General features: G+C 42.2%; 1 protein-coding gene across 7 annotated transcripts; it reads right to left on the reverse strand.

The window, feature by feature from the left end:
* Positions 1-865: 865 nt before the first annotated feature.
* klhl13 (kelch-like family member 13) lies at positions 866-18,566 on the reverse strand. 7 transcript variants are annotated; one of them, XM_088397858.1, is made up of 10 exons: positions 18,418-18,566; positions 17,239-17,313; positions 11,777-11,848; positions 8,784-8,925; positions 8,474-8,606; positions 7,839-8,035; positions 6,873-7,668; positions 5,807-5,920; positions 1,435-2,360; positions 913-1,350 (listed from the first exon to the last, which is right to left on the reverse strand). In XM_088397858.1, the coding sequence occupies exons 2-9, from the start codon at positions 17,289-17,291 to the stop codon at positions 1,873-1,875; spliced, it is 1,995 nt and encodes a 664-aa protein (XP_088253984.1). In that variant the 5' UTR covers positions 17,292-17,313; positions 18,418-18,566; the 3' UTR covers positions 913-1,350; positions 1,435-1,872. The 7 variants fall into 7 exon arrangements, with proteins under 7 accessions (XP_088253981.1, XP_088253984.1, XP_088253986.1 ...); XM_088397859.1 differs by lacking the exon at positions 11,777-11,848 and adding an exon at positions 16,997-17,131 and having other exon boundaries at positions 931-1,350; positions 18,418-18,471; XM_088397855.1 differs by lacking the exons at positions 17,239-17,313; positions 18,418-18,566 and adding an exon at positions 15,735-16,067 and having other exon boundaries at positions 866-1,350.
* Positions 18,567-18,742: the final 176 nt, after the last annotated feature.

Raw genomic sequence — 18,742 nt, forward strand, 5'->3', positions numbered from 1 at the left:
CAGTAAGAGCCACCGCCATCGTGCTCGGTCCCCCTCCCCCTCCGCTGCTGCCGAGATATGCCTCCTGACTGACAATGTCATCAGGGCGCTTGCATGTAAACACACCCAGCAGGCTGGACAATCTGGGTCACTTCCTGGCTGCATTACAGAAAACGTGGTGCGCCAAATGTGTGTTACGATGTAGACACACACGTACATCTCGTCACTTGATAAGACAGGCCACCAGTGGTGATGAAATTCACCAAGAAGCGCAGGTAGTAAAGATGATGAAAGGAAGATGAGACCAAGGAGGACGTGTTTTTTTTTTTTTTTCTTGCTTGATCTAGTTTTCTTTGTCTTCTCTCCTGAGGGCGCATTGTTCATTAAAAAAACAGGCAGCATCATGCAATATTGACACTGGCTTGCACAAACTTTGGGATTTGGTGGAACTCTACAGACTGTGACTGTGCAGTTCCAACTCAGGCAGTTCATATGAAGAGGTTTTCTTTGAAAGTGTCCATGCATTCCCTTAAAGATTTCTGTCAAAAGGCAGAAATGTATGTGGTTTTCAGTCTTTTTTTTTTGTAGTGACCTTGCATTGATCTTTTATTATAATTTATATATTCATTAAGGCATCATTTTTGTGAGAATCAGGAGCGCTACCAGAGTGGCCGGGGAGGGGGGTCATTTCCCCACCCCCCTTTTTAGTTGCCGTTTAATTAAACTTTTTCCTGATCACAGCACATTAGTTGGGAATCGATGTGATTAAGGATTAAATGGTTACCTGATTGATATTGTAGATCAGGGCTTTCGAACCACAGTAATTCTCAGCAGGGGCTACGTCATAATTTTCCTTAGAGGGCTGCTGGCTGTGAAAACAATATCAATGTATAGTCACGCCATCATATCATTACACACAACTGTCCCTGTAACTGACAATTTAGTGAGCCAAAAAGCGATGTGGAGGGCCACATCTGTCCCCCGAGCCTTCAGTTTGACACCTGTGGTGAAGCTAGTGCAAGTGTACCTAATTTTGTGGCAATCTATTCAGAGCACAACAGGCCCCAAATGAAGTAAAATCAGAGACAGGACAGTAATGTGCCGTAATGAGAGTATAATGACGATATAACGGTTTGGACCAAACTCACCTCATGATTACACAAACCTTTTGTTCCTGGTAACAGCGTGAAGTGCACGTCTCGGACACCATATGTTGCTATTAAGGATTTAATCGGCGGGAAGCAGGTGGGCAGACTGGGCGAGGTTTCCATCTGTCACGGTGCCAGCAGAGGGAGAGAGCCAGTTTCCAGGTATCGCCGCTCAGCGGATTGTTTATACCAGTGGTAAACAATCTGCAGCTGACAGGTGTCACTGGGAATTTTTCCAATCAATCACAGTGAAGAAACTCAACATGTAAACCCTTTACCGCTAATGATACCACGATTGTCTACTTACTTTGAAAACTTTATTAAATTTAGAAAACACCACTTTGTTGACAGTTTAGTAGCAATCGCAGGAAAGTAAAACCGAAGGAGTGCTTTTTAGGCGGGCCTGGTCCGAGCCCTGAGCTTGTCCTGGTAACCTTTTCCTCCGCAACACGCCTGGAAACATACGACAGGCGGCAAATTCAGGTAGAAAAGTTGATTTGCAAAGTCCCTTTTCACGTCAAGGTACTTCATGACACGATACGAACCGAGTATGCAACACAAGGGTGGAAATTGCTTGCCTTTCGTGTAGCGGTGTGTAGGTTTAACCGCTTGAGGAACTGTAGGACCGAGGGACGCAGTACTGACTTAGTCCAAAAGGGAAGTGCAAACAATGTCTATATATGTTTTTTGGGGAGTTAAGGGTTATGGGGGTGTGACCAAAACAGGGCTCCCCCCCAATCACTCATCAAGGGGCTGAAAGTGGCGACTCTCTGGATGGCGAGCCTGACATCTCGTCAGGCGGGAACACGGTGAGCGTGCAGGCTCGAATCCCGCCGAGCGACTCGGGTAAGTCAAACACTTTGTGCCACTCGTCTTTCTCGGGGTCGTACTTCTGAACTATTTCCACCATGCAGCGATTGTTCCACGAGTATCCGCCCACCACGTAGATCTTATTCTCAAACACGGCCACGCCCACGTCGCTCTGGCCTCGCAACATGGCGGCGATTGGAGTCCATAAGTCCAGTGCGGGGGAGTAGTACTCGCAGCTGAGCACGTCGTCGTAGTCGCTCGTACCCCGGAAGTGGTTCCCGCCGATTACGTAGAGACGGTCGCCCACCGTGCACATGCAGTGGAGCCCGCGCACGGTGGTCATGGGTGCCTTCTGAGTCCATTTGTCTGCATCTGGGTCAAAGCACATCAGCTCCTTCTGAAAGGTGTCGTGCGTGATGCCGCCTATAGCGAGAAGAGAGGGCTAATTAACCTCCATGCCAACCGCAGAGGAGCAATGTGTGATGGATGAGATGGGCCAATCTCACTCATTCGCTCTCTTTTGTGTTGTGCAAGCAGATGAAAAAAACTCGTCATTTGGCATTTACTCTCCGGTGAGCTCGAGACTACAAAAGCAAGTGAGAGCTGCACCGTGCTCAAGTAAACACGCACAAAACAGACTGTCGACGTCGAGACGCACAAAGCTGAGGCAAAGTGGGGAGGAAAGCAAAAAAAAAAAACAGGACATGTCTACAGGGAAGGCTTAAAATAAAGAGGAACACAATCCCAGCATGCATTTGGGTAGAAGCCAGCCCATCCCCGTCCCATTCGCATCCCCCCCAGGCGGAGAGACTCGGAGCGAGAGAAGCAAAGACTTGTGGTGAATCAACAGCATTAAAAAAAAAAAAAACAACACTTTGGATGCTGCCCACAGATCGCGTGCTAGCTCTATTGAAGACTCTCGAGCCGCCTTTTCGGCCATGCAATGTGGCGCCTACTCAAGTGATCAAGTCAGACTTTCTTTCAAAAACTGGCCCACACAGTGAGGGCACTAGGGAGAAAATCAGCTATCAGCCTTTCCACTTTCAAATTCTAATAAAAAATGAAAATAAAAAGAATGGATTATTGTATTTTTAATATTTACCTTTTAATATCTGATAAAAAAAAAAAGACTGATACGAGATTGCCAATTTAAGGGAGGGAGCACTACATAGCAATAATCAAAATAAAATCATGGTAAATCCTGCCATAAACAGACTAAAAATGATAAATTTGTTATCATTGTCAAGTGCACTGTTGTCTGTTTTCTAACTTCTAGTTATAAAGGAGTGGGAAGTTGTGGAATAATAAACCCACACCTCTCATGGGGGGGAAAAACATCCAGTCAGGGTTAACTGATACATTTTTCTTTTCCTTTCAGATGAACTCATCTTCCCACAAGCGTAAACATTTTTTTTACATTGTCAGGTTCAATTTTAGGCTATGAGGCTGAAACCTGTGAGATCTTGCAATAAATAAAAGACTGTACACCAGAATGGCAGATTTGATATATAAGTGCTGCACAGTCAGCCTTCGCACAGTCCTCAGTCAGCCCACTGCTTGCTGGAGGCGTGTTGTGTGAGAGCCAACACTTAACCTCGGGTAACCTACAACAAGCAAAAGGCATTTTATTCAATCGCTTCATGAAGAACTCCATACAATGTTAAATCTGACTAAAACCGCTCATTTGAGGCAAGTTAGTTTAGCCACTGGAGCCTGAGTGGTCACTGAGTGGAAAAAAACATCTCCAACCGCAGGGCCTCGGAACGGCGGTGCTGCGATTCAGAGGAGCCGCAGCTCTCGCTGCTCCACTACTCGCATCTTGAACGGCGCCACACCACTTGAGCTGTGACGCTCCGTGGGCTGAGCACATGTGTCAGGTTCATTCAGCTGATAGAATACCTTCAGACAGCTGAGAGGCGCAGCCATACAACGGGAGCTGATCCGCTGTGACAGACCAACACAAAAGTGCACTTCAGTGTGGATCACCTTGCCCAGCGGCTCTAATCAGCCTCCCGCACCCGAGACCTCAAAGGTGCTGCGGGGCCTCAGTGCAACAAAATTCCTCTAATTGACCATTTACCTGGCCTTGAGCATTCAAATGCCTGCACCACCTTAAACACTTTTCCAGAATCATTCCTTGAAATCTAAGGTGATTTTCAAGCTCTTCAACCAAATCCTCATCATCACACCACATGCACCTGCACAACTAAGATCTCCACTCCACTGTGCTGCCTAAAATCCAGTTTGTTTCTGAACCGAAAAAAATAATCGGCTATGTGCAGCAACATTACCATCCCCCTGATGCTCTGCATCTTTATTTTTATCCAGCTACACTAAACATGAAGCTTCAACGTATCAGAAGCAAATGTGTAAGCAATGCAACCCTGCGGGCTCCAGCCAACGAGAGGTACCCAGCTAAAAGCGGATTAGTGGTCCTGTGACCACTGTGTTATTCATCGCTTCATTGTTTGATGAAGTGGAAAATTTAGGACAGATTAAGAGTGTGCTTCCATACCACTTAAGGAGCTCGGACAATTCTAATGACAAACAAAATACTGTGCAGTATTTGAATTAATCAAGTGTGGGGATGAGCTGTATGTCTTTAAGATAGAACCTCTTAAGTATTTCAGGTAGAGTGAATTTAAAGGATTTCAAAAAATGTAGTCCATAAAGGCTCATCATGTATGTTGCTGTAAGAACACAGTATCCACAGTACCTGCAGCCAGTACGGATTAACACACAGGATCTTCCATGTGACACCTCCCACACAGACTTCATCCGGTTATCACCCCCCCCTCCAGTCTCCCCTCCACTTCCGTTGTAGAAATTTGCTCAGGATTAGTCACACAGGGAGAAATGAGGACTCATCTCCATAGCGCGGGATATGCTGTTTTCAATCCCATGAAGTGAACAACTATGGGTGTGAGAGGCTTTGGCTGTGTTCACACGAGCACATAAACAACTTTTGATTTGGTTAAAACCAAACTTTGGTGCGGTTAATTTGGTCATATATGAATGCTGACTTTGTTGAGTCAAAGAACATATTCGGCATTAGAAACATTTTTTTTTTTTTTTTTTTACAAAAAGGAGATATACTGACAGGGTGGTGAATGATCTGGTCTCAATCTACTCACAAATTTAATTAATGTGAAATTTGGGCTTGTTGAATTGTGCAGGAATTGAAGAAAGATCAAATAGTTGTTTTTCTACCAATAAAGTGAAATTGTATAATTTCTTGCAGAACAAGTTTGTCTTCTGTATATTTAAATCTCTGATTAAAATCTCAGACAGGCTGGATAATTAGCTTAGATAAATTAGCTTAGCTAATTAGCTAAACAAACTAAAATTGCTAAAGGAGGTTATTTTATGTTTTTCTAGTTTTCATGAATAACTGGGGGTAAAGAAAGTTCGTTTTGGTGTTCCAAAGCAAGGACTATGTCTTACCAACAGTATTAAAACACTGACATTTTTAGAAAATCATCATACTGTTAAAATAAACAATGGACTGCGAGAGGAAAGGGCTTCATTCGGATAAAGACATTAAGGAAAGCTTCTGTCGGGCAAATGCACTGTATTAAAAGAGCAGGTGTTAGAAAGCCACTGAGAAGCGGCAAGCAGAGACTTGAAGCTGCTGCCGTCCCTGGCGTGCCAAGAACCTCTTAAAGCAGGTTCTTAAAAACACAATTATAGAAGCAAATATAATTGGTGATGATAAAAACAAAAACAAAACAAAAAAAACAATTTGGACCACTGTGTATATTTGAAAAGCTTTTTTGTGACATCTCAGCCAGTAGAAATAACACATCATACAAAAAAATTAGTTTACTTTTTGCACGTGCTTTCCTACAAAGTAAATGGTTGCAACTTACCTGAAATATACATATAGCCGCCGTACACCGTCCCGGCATGTCCATAGTGCGGCTCATTCATTTTGGCAACATACGTCCATTCATTTGTCCTTGGGTTGTAGCACTCCACAGTAGCTTAAAGGCGACCAAAGCGGGGGAAGAAAACGTATTAGTATAAAGTAGGTCAAGAGTCAGACAACTAAGGAGGACAAACAGCAGCAAATGAGGCCTTGGAGCGTCTCAGCGTGGGAGCTGAAACAACACCGGAGGAGCATCCGAAAAACCATATCAGCAGGGAGCAAACAAGAAATGGGAAGATAATACGACTGCAAAATCATTTCGGTTCCAAGGATGTTTTCATAAAGTCGGCAACAATCTAGAAGAGACACTTAAATATTGGGGATTTACACCAGAGCATTATTTTCACTGGCATGCTTTCACGTTATCAGATAAAAAAAGACCCATTTTGATTAGTGTGACCTTAATAGCCTGCAGGTTTTTGCCCCTCACAAATCTTAATGGAACCAGTGGGCAGCCGAGGCACAACTGGCAGTAATGAATTGCGAGCCACAGTATTTTGGTGACCTTCAGATCTGGCCCAAAACACTGGGGACAGAACCTAGTAATTGGATCGGCAAGCGACAAGTGTTCTGTGGAGGCCGATTAGTCCTAATAATCTCTGGGGATTAACAAAAGAAGCAAGAAGAAGAAAAAGGCATTGAGTTTAGCTTTGGCAATTGCTTTGCTGGAAAAAGATCACGAGCCTGGCTGATGAGCACCAATAAAAAAAGGAAACCTCACTGTGCTCTAATTACTTTGCCTACCTGTAACAATGTCTTAAATCAAAATCATGGCAATTTTATATTCTTCCTATAATAAGTTTGTGATCATAAAGAGGCACTGTCGAAAGTACTAATAGCTTGAGATAAGGCTGGTCTCAGTACCGATACCTAGTATCGGAATGCGCCCATCCGTAGCAAAAACCAATATACAATTCTAATTATTGCCTCAGTATATCTTAACGTTCTTTCCAAGAGAAGTCCTTTTTATTCGAGTGTCTAAATTTGTGCAACGAGGGGGAACTCACCGAGCTCCCCAGCCGCGTTCCTTCCACCAACAGCGTAGAGGTGTCCCTTGAGTGCACTGAGGTGGAAGAAGGTACGCTTCTCATTAAGGCATGCCACCTGCATCCACTTGTTGTAGCGAGGGTCGTAGCGGAACACGGTGTCCACCGCCGTCTTGCCTTTGGTGTCATAGTTGCTTTGGCCGCCCACCACGTAGAGGAAGTTGCCAATGACGGCGATGCCGTGTTGGTAGCGAGGCGCGTCCATGGGGGCCAGCGCTTTCCATTCGTGCGCCTTCTCGTCAAAGAGACGCAGTTCCTTGCTCACCACGAGCTGCTGCCGCAGGACGCCGCCCAGCGTGACCAAGTGAGCGCTGTCCGAGCGGATGGCTGTCCGTTCCGACTGCATGACGGGCTGCATATAGGGCATCATTTGGTAGTTGCTAGCTTCTAGGAGAAGGTTGACGCACGTGTTGTCTGTGCGCATGAAGTCCACCGTTTGCACGTGATTGATGAGCTCCTGCGGGTTCATGAGGGGGAAGCGGATGTTCTTCATGAGCTTGGAGGCGTAGTCCATGCGACTATCTTCGTAGCGCAGCCAGCGGCAAGCCGCCTTGAAGAGGTCCAATTCAGTGCAGTGTTTCAAGCTGTTGCTGGACAGCACAAACGCCAAGCGCTCAAAAGGCAGCTTGACAAACTCGCCGGTTCCCAAAAGTGAGGGGAAGTTTTTCAGGATGAAATTGTTGACATATTTGTCCACCTCTGTGAGGTTATACGTGTTAGCAATGCGGCCCACCTCCACACAGTTGTCAAGGGAAACCTGCAAAGTGAGATCAAGAAAGGATCTACAATGAATATGTGCCTGTGTTGACAACAAAAAGCCAGTTTGAGTATCTAGATAGGTAGATGAAGGAAAAAAAGGCTTTGATAATAATGCACTGTAGAATTGGTAAAAATATAAAAGCATTGTGTACGCACACGTTCGCTTACCCCAGATATAAGAAACACCTTGCAGAAATCCAACACCGGAAGGATTTGTAAGAAGCTGGCCGCCTCTAGTGTGTCTTGCAGATTTTCCATGTTGAGGGACAACTTGGCTGTGTAGATGAAGTCGATGATCTTCTTCAGGCCTATTCGGTTGACTCCGTGGAGCTTGATGCACATTAAATCCTGTTCTTTCATTCCACCTGCATTGGAGGAAAGCAGAGGCTATGCTAAAGAGGACGCAACTAATACATAAGCTTCTTTAACCGACAGGCCTGTGAGCAGCTGGATCCATGCTGTCTGCTGTTTCAGGATAGCAACAAATTCAATTCCACAGAATTTGTTTTTTTTTTATACATGCATCCAAGTGTCAAAAAAACATTTGCTATTAATATTTTGTGAAATCATTCGGTATATATAATTCTGCATCAAGGGCCTTATCGTAGCTTATTCGTAATGGCTTAACATACACATTCTCACAAGGTACTGTGTCAAAGCATGAATGCATTCATGAATAATTAAAGAAAAAAAAAAAGCTTCACAGGAAAACATTTTTAGCAGCCATTGAATGAATCATCGATGCATAAATTATATCAGAATGACACAGGAGGTGCAAATATTCAGAGTCATTTGGGACCCACCTGTGAACATGGCTTTGAAATAGTCTGAGGAAGAGGCCATCATTGCTCGATGAACGGGGAAGGCTTCGTCGCCATCACCAGCGACAAGAGTGACATCGCATAGCAGTCCCTCTATTCGAAGCTGGTCGAATCCCTGCAAAAAAATGACTCAATAAACCATCCCTGCATAGTCCAAAACACAGTGAACCATTGTAATCTAACAATCCCCATTAAAAAAAAAAAAAATTCACACAATACACTTCTTAAACTGTAGAGAAAAAAATTTTGTTTACATTTCAAGGTTAAAGCTGGGATTGAATTGAGCTCTAACCTGAAGAACCACTGAGCTGTGTGTGTTGCTTGTGAAAAAACGTGTGTTTCCAGTCTTTGATGCCTGAAGGTGAGCACAGACGCCCATATCACCGTAGCCCAGAGCCACTTTCATGTGAGTGTCGTCGTCCTCCACGAGGGATCTGTGAAGAGAAAGACAATTCGCTTTGACTTGTGTCACCTGGATTTCCACAGAGTAGAGGCCAGTTCAACTCAACGCTGAACAGCTTGGAATACCAAAGCCTAAATTTCACCACACTGCATGGAAGTCGATGCTGAGGGACTAAAATGATCTCAATATTAGCACCATCAACAATTTTAATTTGAATAAAAAAAAAAAAAAAAAAAAACACCCTATGCACAGTATTTCTGAACATTAAGACATTGTAAACAGCAAAATGGCTTTTCATGCATGCAAGACACCACAAAATGTATTAACACAATCACAGTGGAACTGCAATGAAAATAATTTGATTTTTTTAATATTCACGTGACTTATTCCTAAAATCAAGCTGCCTATACTGTATTCAAGCTTTCAAATTCTTTTTTTTTCTTTCAATTGAAGCATTTTCATTCAGATGTCAGCCATTTCTGCTTGAGGCTCAAAACCCAGCGCCGTCTGCTCGCTCAGGGATAATTTCCCCTTTTCCTTCCACTGCAGGAATGAGCGGACACAGTAAACTGCAAAATCGATTCATCCCGACTCATGACCAATTTATTCAAGGGAGATAAATGAACAGACCGTTAACAAAAGGAGAACAATGTAAAACGATCCATTCTTGTTTATGATTACTAATAGAAACTGAAATAGCAAAGACTTGTGCTCGCCGGGTTGTCAGCAGTTTCTGAATTTCCTCTTTGGAAATCAATATCTTATCTTAATGCCCAAAACTGGCCAGACATGACAGATATCGTGAGAAGATCCTGGAAAGAGAAAGATGAAGATGACCTTCAGCAATGTTTCCTGCGGTGCCCAGTACAGATCAAAAACAGTTTTGATTGAAGAAAGTTCATTGTACACAGGATGAGATTCCTTTTGATGTGCCGATAACCTTTTGGCTGACCTTTAGTCTTGGACATAAAAGATCACAGCAATAAAATACAACGAGCCAAATAAAAAGAAAAATTAAAACATTCAAAGGGAATGAACCATTTCAAATTAGAAAATGTGCTGAGCATACATTATGTATTTGTGACCTCTAAATGAAGAAGCGGGTAAATCTTGAATGACCAAGTTGCCTCTTGTTTATATTACCAAATGCTGTTTCAACATGTGCACCATTCAGGGCATCTGCATTGCAGCCTGTAATAAACTGTGCGCCACCTCAGGGCCAGGAACATGACATCAGTACGCGCAAACGAGTGCTGCACTACAGAAAAGCAGCTTTGAGAAGAAAAAAAAAAAATACAACAAAAATCTAGTGAACATCTTCATATGACTTATGTGACATTTTCCTTTCTTGGCTTTGGAGCTGCTCTCCAGAGGCTTCTTGATTGCGCTCTATTTTAATGCGTAGTGACATTTTTGTGTCTAGACTCAGGCAAGAAACTAATGAGTGCAAAGTGCAGTGCTGTGCTATGCACAAAGAAAATGATTAAACCACCGGACCACAATCAAGTACATTTTAGAATTAAGAGAGCATGTTTCTGGAGACATTCACTTCTCTTTGTTCATAGGATTCAAAACTGGAAATCATCAATATAACGTTCATAATAATTGTTGTTGTTGTTTTTTTTTTAGAATTACATGACAGTACACAGAAGCAGAAACATTTGAAGGCAAAAATCATTTACACTTGGTTGTGATTTGATTCGGACTTGATGAAAAGAAAAAAAAATACCGCAAGTGTGTGATGATATCAATCGCCTATAAACTGACAGGCAATGAAGAAGTCAGTTTATCACCAGAGGGAATGAATCCCTTACACTTGTGGACCTTCTATCTCCCTTACGTGCAGATTTATTTGGTGAATAAAAGGCTTAAAAATATTATAGCTACCCTGCACTAGATAGGATAAGATGATAGAATTGTCAAGGGTACCCCCCACACGTTAAATGTTGCTTGGCCTGATTTTGATAAAATAGTGTTTGGCACAGCATAGTAGTAAATCTGCCTCCAACGGGCTCTCGGCCCTGAAGCCAATGGGGACATTTAGGTGTTTTTACCATTTAGTAAAACGTAGAAAGCTTCTGAAGGCTATTACTAAATGTTTCATAATATGCTATTCACAACAATGTCGTAGCTCACCCTTGTGTTCAATTAGCAGACTTTGGCTGATAGAATACATAAAATGGAAGAACACAATTAAATTGGGATTTCAGATTTTAAGCCGCTAACTAACAACAAACAAGTGACAGATATGACATTAATTCCAAAGGCAATGTTACAGAGCTCCTAAAAGTGATGAAAATAAACATTTTATACAACACGCATGATTAAGAAAGTCAAGGATCGCTATCAAACACAGTCTAATAGGAATTGTAATGCTAAAACAGCAGAACCTCAAAGGCTGAAGACAATAAAGGTCACAAATTGTGGAAATTACCAAAACATTTTCAGGGGGAAAAAATACACCACAAAGGTTGCTTAATCTTTGTATTACTGGTAAATAAAGATTTCATTGCTTCCTAAACTTTATAATACATTTGTGTTCAACCTTAATGGCTCCGCTGTATGTGCAAAATTGGTAATATCAGAAAGTAATTTCATGATGGGCACGTGATGGATAAACAACTGAGCTGGTTGCCACTTGTTTTACATTTTTTACAAAACTATGAAACAGGAAAACTAATGGAACTTTGTCAAAAGCAAAAGAAAAAAAACACAGCAAACACGTCACATCTTCTACCACGACTCAGTTGAATTGTTTTGTTTCTTGAAATGAAGGTGAAGGGTCACACAGGATGGTGATACAACTAGCAGGATTTGACACCACCACTGTTTCAAACGCACAGTGAGCACAATCACAGGAAGGAGGCAGGATTTACATTTACCCTGTCAGGTGGTAAGGCGGACAGGCAGCGAGGAGAGAGTGGTTTGTCCACACCACAAAGGAGTGTTGGTGGCTGCCGGAACGAAACAAAGGAGACAACAGCTACAGCATCCAACATGAGAGACGCAATCTCACCAAAGTAAAGTTGATCTCTACTCATTGATGCAATTAAGCTTTGCCATATTGGCTCAAATAGTGGCAAGCGGGACATTTATTTACTCAACTGGCGTTTATTAGTGGTTGGGCTCTTTAGTCTTAGGAACATTTTTGACTATATGGGAACAGCGAATGGGAATTTTTATGTCCCAAGCAACCCTTATATAGGATTAGAAAAAAGTTGGAAGTCAAAGAAACCACTAAAAGGTGTCAAGGGGAATGAAGAAATGAGTAAGGAGGGAATGAACGCAGCAGTCTATCAAATCCCCTTCATGTCAGTGGAAAGCTTAAAAACATCCTTCCACCAGTGACAGTTTAAGAAGCTAAAGTCAACTTGGCTTTTGCACAAGATGACAGTGGCTCTTGAAAGATTTATAAGAATAGCTTTGCGCTCTTAGCTAACTGCAAACCAATAGAAATGTCATGAAATCCTTTACTTTAGATTGGAAGCCATTTCTGGAAGAATGTCATTGAAAATGCCTTGGATGAATGTCTCACGTTTGTTCAAAGGCAGAAACGGAAACACACAAAATACACGAATCCCTTGTTTATCGCAGATAATTGGTTCCAAAAACCACCCGCGATAAGTGAAATCCACGAAGTATGGTCACCAACAAGAAGTACTGGGCAGGCTAACGATTTTGCGGAAATATGCTGATTCACGATCGTACTAACACGCGAAAACGGACTTCTAAAGGAATGTAAACGAACATTTGGAGCAATACTACATTGTCCTAAAGGTTAGACACGTTTCCTCAATTTAGAAGTTTTATTTTGACTTTTAAATGTTTTTTTAATTTTGAAAAAAAATCTGCGATGTAGTGAAGCCGCGATAAACAAAACGCGAAGTAGCGAGGGATCACTGTAGTCTTAAGAGCGATCTAGGAAATGCAACAATGACACGAAGCAAAACCATAGCCCTGCAAATCGTTTGACTAAGACTCAATCACATCTCAAGTCATTTTTCAAACTCAATCACATCTAAAGTCATTTTTTCAAAAGAACATTTGTACATTTTATTGACGACTAAAGCGCTTTTTAAAACTAACGCAACATCTCTAGCCATACATTCACGCATAGCTTCCACCACAGAGGAATTCATCTTTGATCAATCCTCGCTCAGAATAGCAATAATGCAAAGGCAGTAGGAGAATGCAGTCAATCAACTACTTCTTAACACCTGTCTCTTTCTATACATTAAAAAATATATTACTGACATAAAAGGGTGACTGATGACCTTTAGGCAGACTGCATTTCGTAAGACACACCACATGCACACATGGGGCAGATTTATATCAAGATGTACATCATCATAACAATCATCTTGAATCGAGACAATTCATCCCACTAAGAAACTAAAATGACCTACAAAGAGTTAAGTGGGGGAAAAGGCTCACATGTGGGTGGTGTAAACAATCTGTCAACATGCAACAAAATGCTAAATCAACCCGACGGATGCTGCGGAAGGGAGACAACCCAGAACAAGATGCGTACAACTAAAAAAAGACACAAGGCGACTGAAATAGTACTTGCTTAGAGATACTTCACATTTTTAGGAATGGATATGAAGACATTGTCAGTGTACCACAACCACAGCAAAAATGGCAATGACAATGTGCTACTACAAATTTTAGCGGTGCAGAACAGCAGCCTGGCAATGTCGCAGTCATTTATTTATTTTTTAATTGTTGCACTGATAAAAGAAAGAGCCATATTTTCAGGTAAACAGTTTGTAGATAAGGGAAAATATTTTTATAAAGAAGTTTTTTTTTCCCACCATCAAACAAGCGAGCTTTGTAATCAGGCGACTATTTGTTGTGGAAGACGGTTTTATTAGTTCAATTCCATTTCAAGTTCCACGTCTGCCAAAAAAAAAATGCAACCAGTAATTAATCTGCCTGTATCTGTAGCCATGAAAATGTGCTCTATTTTTTCCAGTAGATTCAAAGTGTAATTGATTTAAAAAAAAAGAAGAAAAAATTATTCTTCAGCTCTTGAGTGTGATGTCAGCTGTCAAATCGACAACATGATTATTTTTGGAACGCGGATCTTGCTGTTTGATTAAGAGATCAAACAACCCAGGTTGGTATCGAAGCAGCTCTCACAGTGCCTGAACCGTTTGCTTGAATGAATGCCAAATTCATCACATGAGCGCAAGAGACGGACGGCTGCCTGACAGACACTTGAAACATGTCTTGCGGGAAATCTGTCAAGTGTAAAACCGTTCTGTATCGTACAATAATTTCATTTGCCTGCGTTAGCTAGTTAGCAGTACAAAATAAGTCCACATATATTCAAAACCTTAGCTGTGGATATAACCTTTAGCCCAGCAGCATGCAGTTATAAATACCACTGAAGCTTCAAGGGCTCCGGAATAAAGAACCGAGCAAAAGCGACGTTTGCCTGACCACAGAGTAACCTATAATTGGGGGCCCGATATCAAGCTACCCAAAAACACAGCTTACAATAGACATGTTTGAAAATAGCAAGCGGTGTGGTGAGAGAGAGGGAGGCGGAGCCTCAGGGCTTGATGCGCTTCCCTTCCCAGCGTACGCGCACAACAAGACACGCAAACGCCATCCTCAGCTACTCCTGTGCTCTTGACGAGTCCTCATTGTGCTCTCATGCAGCATGCCGTCCACTAAAAACTCAGTCTGACCAGACAACTACTAAAATCTCTCAAGTCTTCAATGTGCACTGCTGAGGAAAAAACTGCAAAAAGAAAAATAAGGCACGACAGACAGATTTGCTGTTAAATGTATTGTAGAGGGAGATTGATGATGACGATGTGCGGCAGGGCAGGATGTTTGATCTACAGACTGGGTTAAGAAATCTGGGTGGGGATGGAAAAGGACCTGGGTGGAGACCTCGATGGTCACAACTACTTGTGCACGGCCATTTACACAAAGCGTTCCAATGACGGGGGTTATTGCGGTCTTCCTCCATGTGTGTGTCACAAACATCTGAAGAAGACAAGTCAACTGTATTAAAATTAGGGGAGAGGAATTGTGATATTTTTGAAGTATAAATCAAGTGCCAACATTCATCAACAATCAAGTGACAGAAAATGTGTGCATATCTGTCAAACCTCAAGATGCTCCACTGCTGATTCTAATGAAAAAGTATACAGCAATGCTAAATTTCGTGACGATCACCAAAGTAAGCTCCTAAGGATCTCCAAAGTAAATCTGCGCAATAATTGACGATTGCACAAATCCACTTGAGCGGAAAAATAAAGCCAATACAATTACCCGAGAGGCTTGCCCTCAAATTATTTCAACCCACACCCACATTTGCACTCTTTTCCACCCTTAACCATGATGAACAAGACCATCAGTGGCGAGCTGATGAAAAGAAGGCAAAAAGCGAGGATGGCTAAAGGTTGTGTGAAGACCTTCTGGTCGACCCTCCCCCCCTCTAGAACAGTAGCAGATGACAATAGCTTCTAAACCAGGGCAAGCCAGACATCCTGACAAAGGCAGACTCCTCCCAAGCCAGAGAGTCCCTGTTTCCAAATAAACAGAGCCACAGGGAGACGGCAAAAGTCTTGGACGTGGTGCTTGTGGCGCCCCAGACAAGCGGCAAATTGAGTCTTGCCAAAAGCAGCATGCCAGAGAAACAGCAAACGATGCCGGACAAGGCTAATCTCTTTAAACGGAACAACCCCCAATCGGAACACAAAAGTGGAACCAGAAATGAGAGCGTCAAACGTTCCAAAAGGTATCTCAATGATTTTAAAGTGGGGAAACAAACAAAAAGGTCCCTCAAATCCACATCAGCGATGTATGAATGCTATTACTCACATGTAAGCAGGTGAAAGCGGTGAGGACCGGGACGTCTTAAGAACCGGCACTGGGAATTTCCAGCTGACGGGAGAACCGCTTTTCCATTTCAACGGCATGTTGTTGTCACCAGAATGGTGCTGGAGCAATACCGACAGCAAAGAGCATTTCCATGCAAAGCGTCTCAATGCAGTCTTCCATGCCACTCCTGCCCACACTGTTTAAGGGGGAGGGGGAGAGCGGGCCGCGGCGACAGAAATACACGGGTGGAGGCAGTGCCGGCTACAGGCAGGCAGGGTTGTGACATTAGCGGCAGCGCCAAGAAGCCAATAGATTGCATCCAGCGCAACTGCTCGCCTCGCTGCATAAGCGACTGTCTCGTGGTAGGAGGGGGAAGGCGCTTGAGCACAGCCTTGCGAGGGTTCGTCAAGTGTAGCTAAGCAACAGTGCCACCTTGTTAACACAGTTGTGATTACCGCTAGGGTATTTTTTAGGCGTTATTTCGCAATTGCTTGGTTGCTTTGGACTCAGCTATTTTATTGTATATAACCACACAGTGATAATACAGTGTAACTTCTGACTGTGCCGTAAATATGTTGTGGCATGATGACCAATGGTCAGCCGGGCAGCTGAATTATAACCAGAATACTGCTTAACTAAGATATGAATATTTAATGACAATATGTCCTGCGCTTCTTCATTAACGCTCCACATTTGAGAAACTCACATCACACGTGCTTGTCCACTTACTACACACGAGACATCTGCAGAGCTGAAGGCAGCGCATTGGATGTCCACAATTATTCCACTGTCGCCGGGTCAAGAAAAACTTTGCCTCCCCATCTGTCATCCCCTCACTTATTCCAGAAGTCATACACTGACCATCAGCTAAATATAGCCTGCTGTAATACTACAAAGCTCTGAACTTTTCACATGCACGCCATGGATGCCTTTTACAACTCTGGTGACGAGAAGGTTGCACAACAATTGAAGATCAGCAGTCCATACACATTTTGGTCAACATGAACCAACACTCCAGTTCCCATTAAAATGGAACATAAAAATTAAACTCCATATTAGCATCCCGACAGAAAACAAAGCAATCAACCACTTCTTGACAATATAATGCTGCTATATAAGAGTTGTGTGGGCTAAAATATAACATTATCATATTACAATGCCTTTAGTTGAAATTCAATTCACATTATTTGTTCAATACTTGCAGTTGTGCCTCTTAAGCACAATCCTCTAGTACAGCATCTTAACTGCTAATAAGGTATTACCTGATTAACACCTCTGATTCCACATGAAAGCTTTTCTCCAGATGGTATGACAGTCTTACAGCCAGGACACACGGCCAGGTCAGGCCAGGCCAGACCATGTAACCGCTGCACTAAATGTGCGACTCTGTCTTCAATCTGGTGTGATAAATCGATTGCATCCGACTTGACTGAGGGTGTTTAAATTCTCTCAAAGTTCAACATCTATCACTTGGTGCTAGTTGTGTAATTGGATCGTACATTACCTGTCATGCAGTCCAATGGGCATTGCGTCCCCTTTGTGCATAGGGTGCTCCATACCCTTGCCAGGCCTCACCTTCCTAACCAAAACAAAATAATTTCAACCAACATGATATTTAAAAAAAAAAAGGCATGAAGACAAGATTTGACAAGAGTGAATTGATGCAAATGTTAATATTGAAAGTGTGACCCATATTCATTGCCTTAATTTACCTGATTGCAACTAATTTAAGGTATTCCTTCGACACTATGAACAGTCGTTTATCCTGGAATTGTTTGAAACTAATTTAAGGTATTTATTCAACACTGTGAACAGTCACTTATCCTGGAATTATAAATTCTGACAGGTAGACACATTTCCATGATAAAGCAGATGTGTTTTTTTTTTTGGGTAGATACTAAAAATAAGTCCATGCAAATTGGCAGCCCCTCAGATCATCTTAACCTGAAATGCCATATTTTTCTTAATATAATTCTAAGTCTAAATGTAGGCTAATTGAAGCTATAAATACCTGCCTGGTGTCTTGCCTCAAAAGCGCAAAATCCAAGATCAATCAAAATTACTCATGTAGTCGAAACGCAACAAAGTGACCCCAACATAACCTAATTAAAGTTTTTACCTTTCAGTGGCGCAATACAACGTGGTGTAAACGCAAGGGAAGTGACTGTAACGCGTGAAAAGGAAAAGTGTAAATATGAGTTAGCTAACTTGTTTATGAGGAAAGAAAACTACCGTTTGAGCAGTACGATGTCAATGACTCGATTACAACAATACATCGTCACATGAGCGGCACTGCCAGGCTCGAATAAAAATGTCTTTACGGTCATTTATGGTTAACGTTGCCACCGGTGAACAAGCTAATGCTAACACTATAGCTAAGCTAACTCGTCAACGATTATTGTTAGCGATCGCAATATATATTAAGAACAATCCGCAGTGTTGTTGCCAGTTGTGTTTACTAGTAGCTAAACACATTACTTGGGTAGTTTAGATTAGATAAACAATATGGACGTGAGTTAGTTGGTCGTAGTTAGTTGCTACTTGGTCGGGTTCATTTGCTTCAACCAATTAACAAACTGTTTGCCAACCTGTTGTCTGTTGGATTAAATTTGTTCGATGTTGAATTCGATTATAATATGTTTGTTGAGTACACTCCATAAACTTGAAATGCTAAATTCCATACCTTCAACGACGAGGTAACGCTGACTGATGTCCTTGTTTTCCTTCCAAGCCCTCAAATCCACTTACAGTAAGGGAGACGCCCATTCTATTTTAGCCAATCGGATATTCGTTTACTGGTAAACCACGACCATCCAAACTTTTCATTGCTAGAATAGTATGGCAATCTTTTCTTATTGGCTCAAAACTTCCGTTACTAAATTCAGTGTTTCTCATGAGACGTTCTCATCCTTTTGCAAAAAAAAAAAATGAACAAAGTCTTATCCTTAACCTACAGTTCATGCAGTAATATAACACTTTGGAGTAATTGAATTTCCACACAAATAAGT

This window comes from Syngnathus floridae, chromosome 15, assembly GCF_059516105.1.
Source record: "Syngnathus floridae isolate MCC-2025c chromosome 15, RoL_Sflo_1.0, whole genome shotgun sequence".
NCBI lineage: Eukaryota > Metazoa > Chordata > Actinopteri > Syngnathiformes > Syngnathidae > Syngnathus > Syngnathus floridae.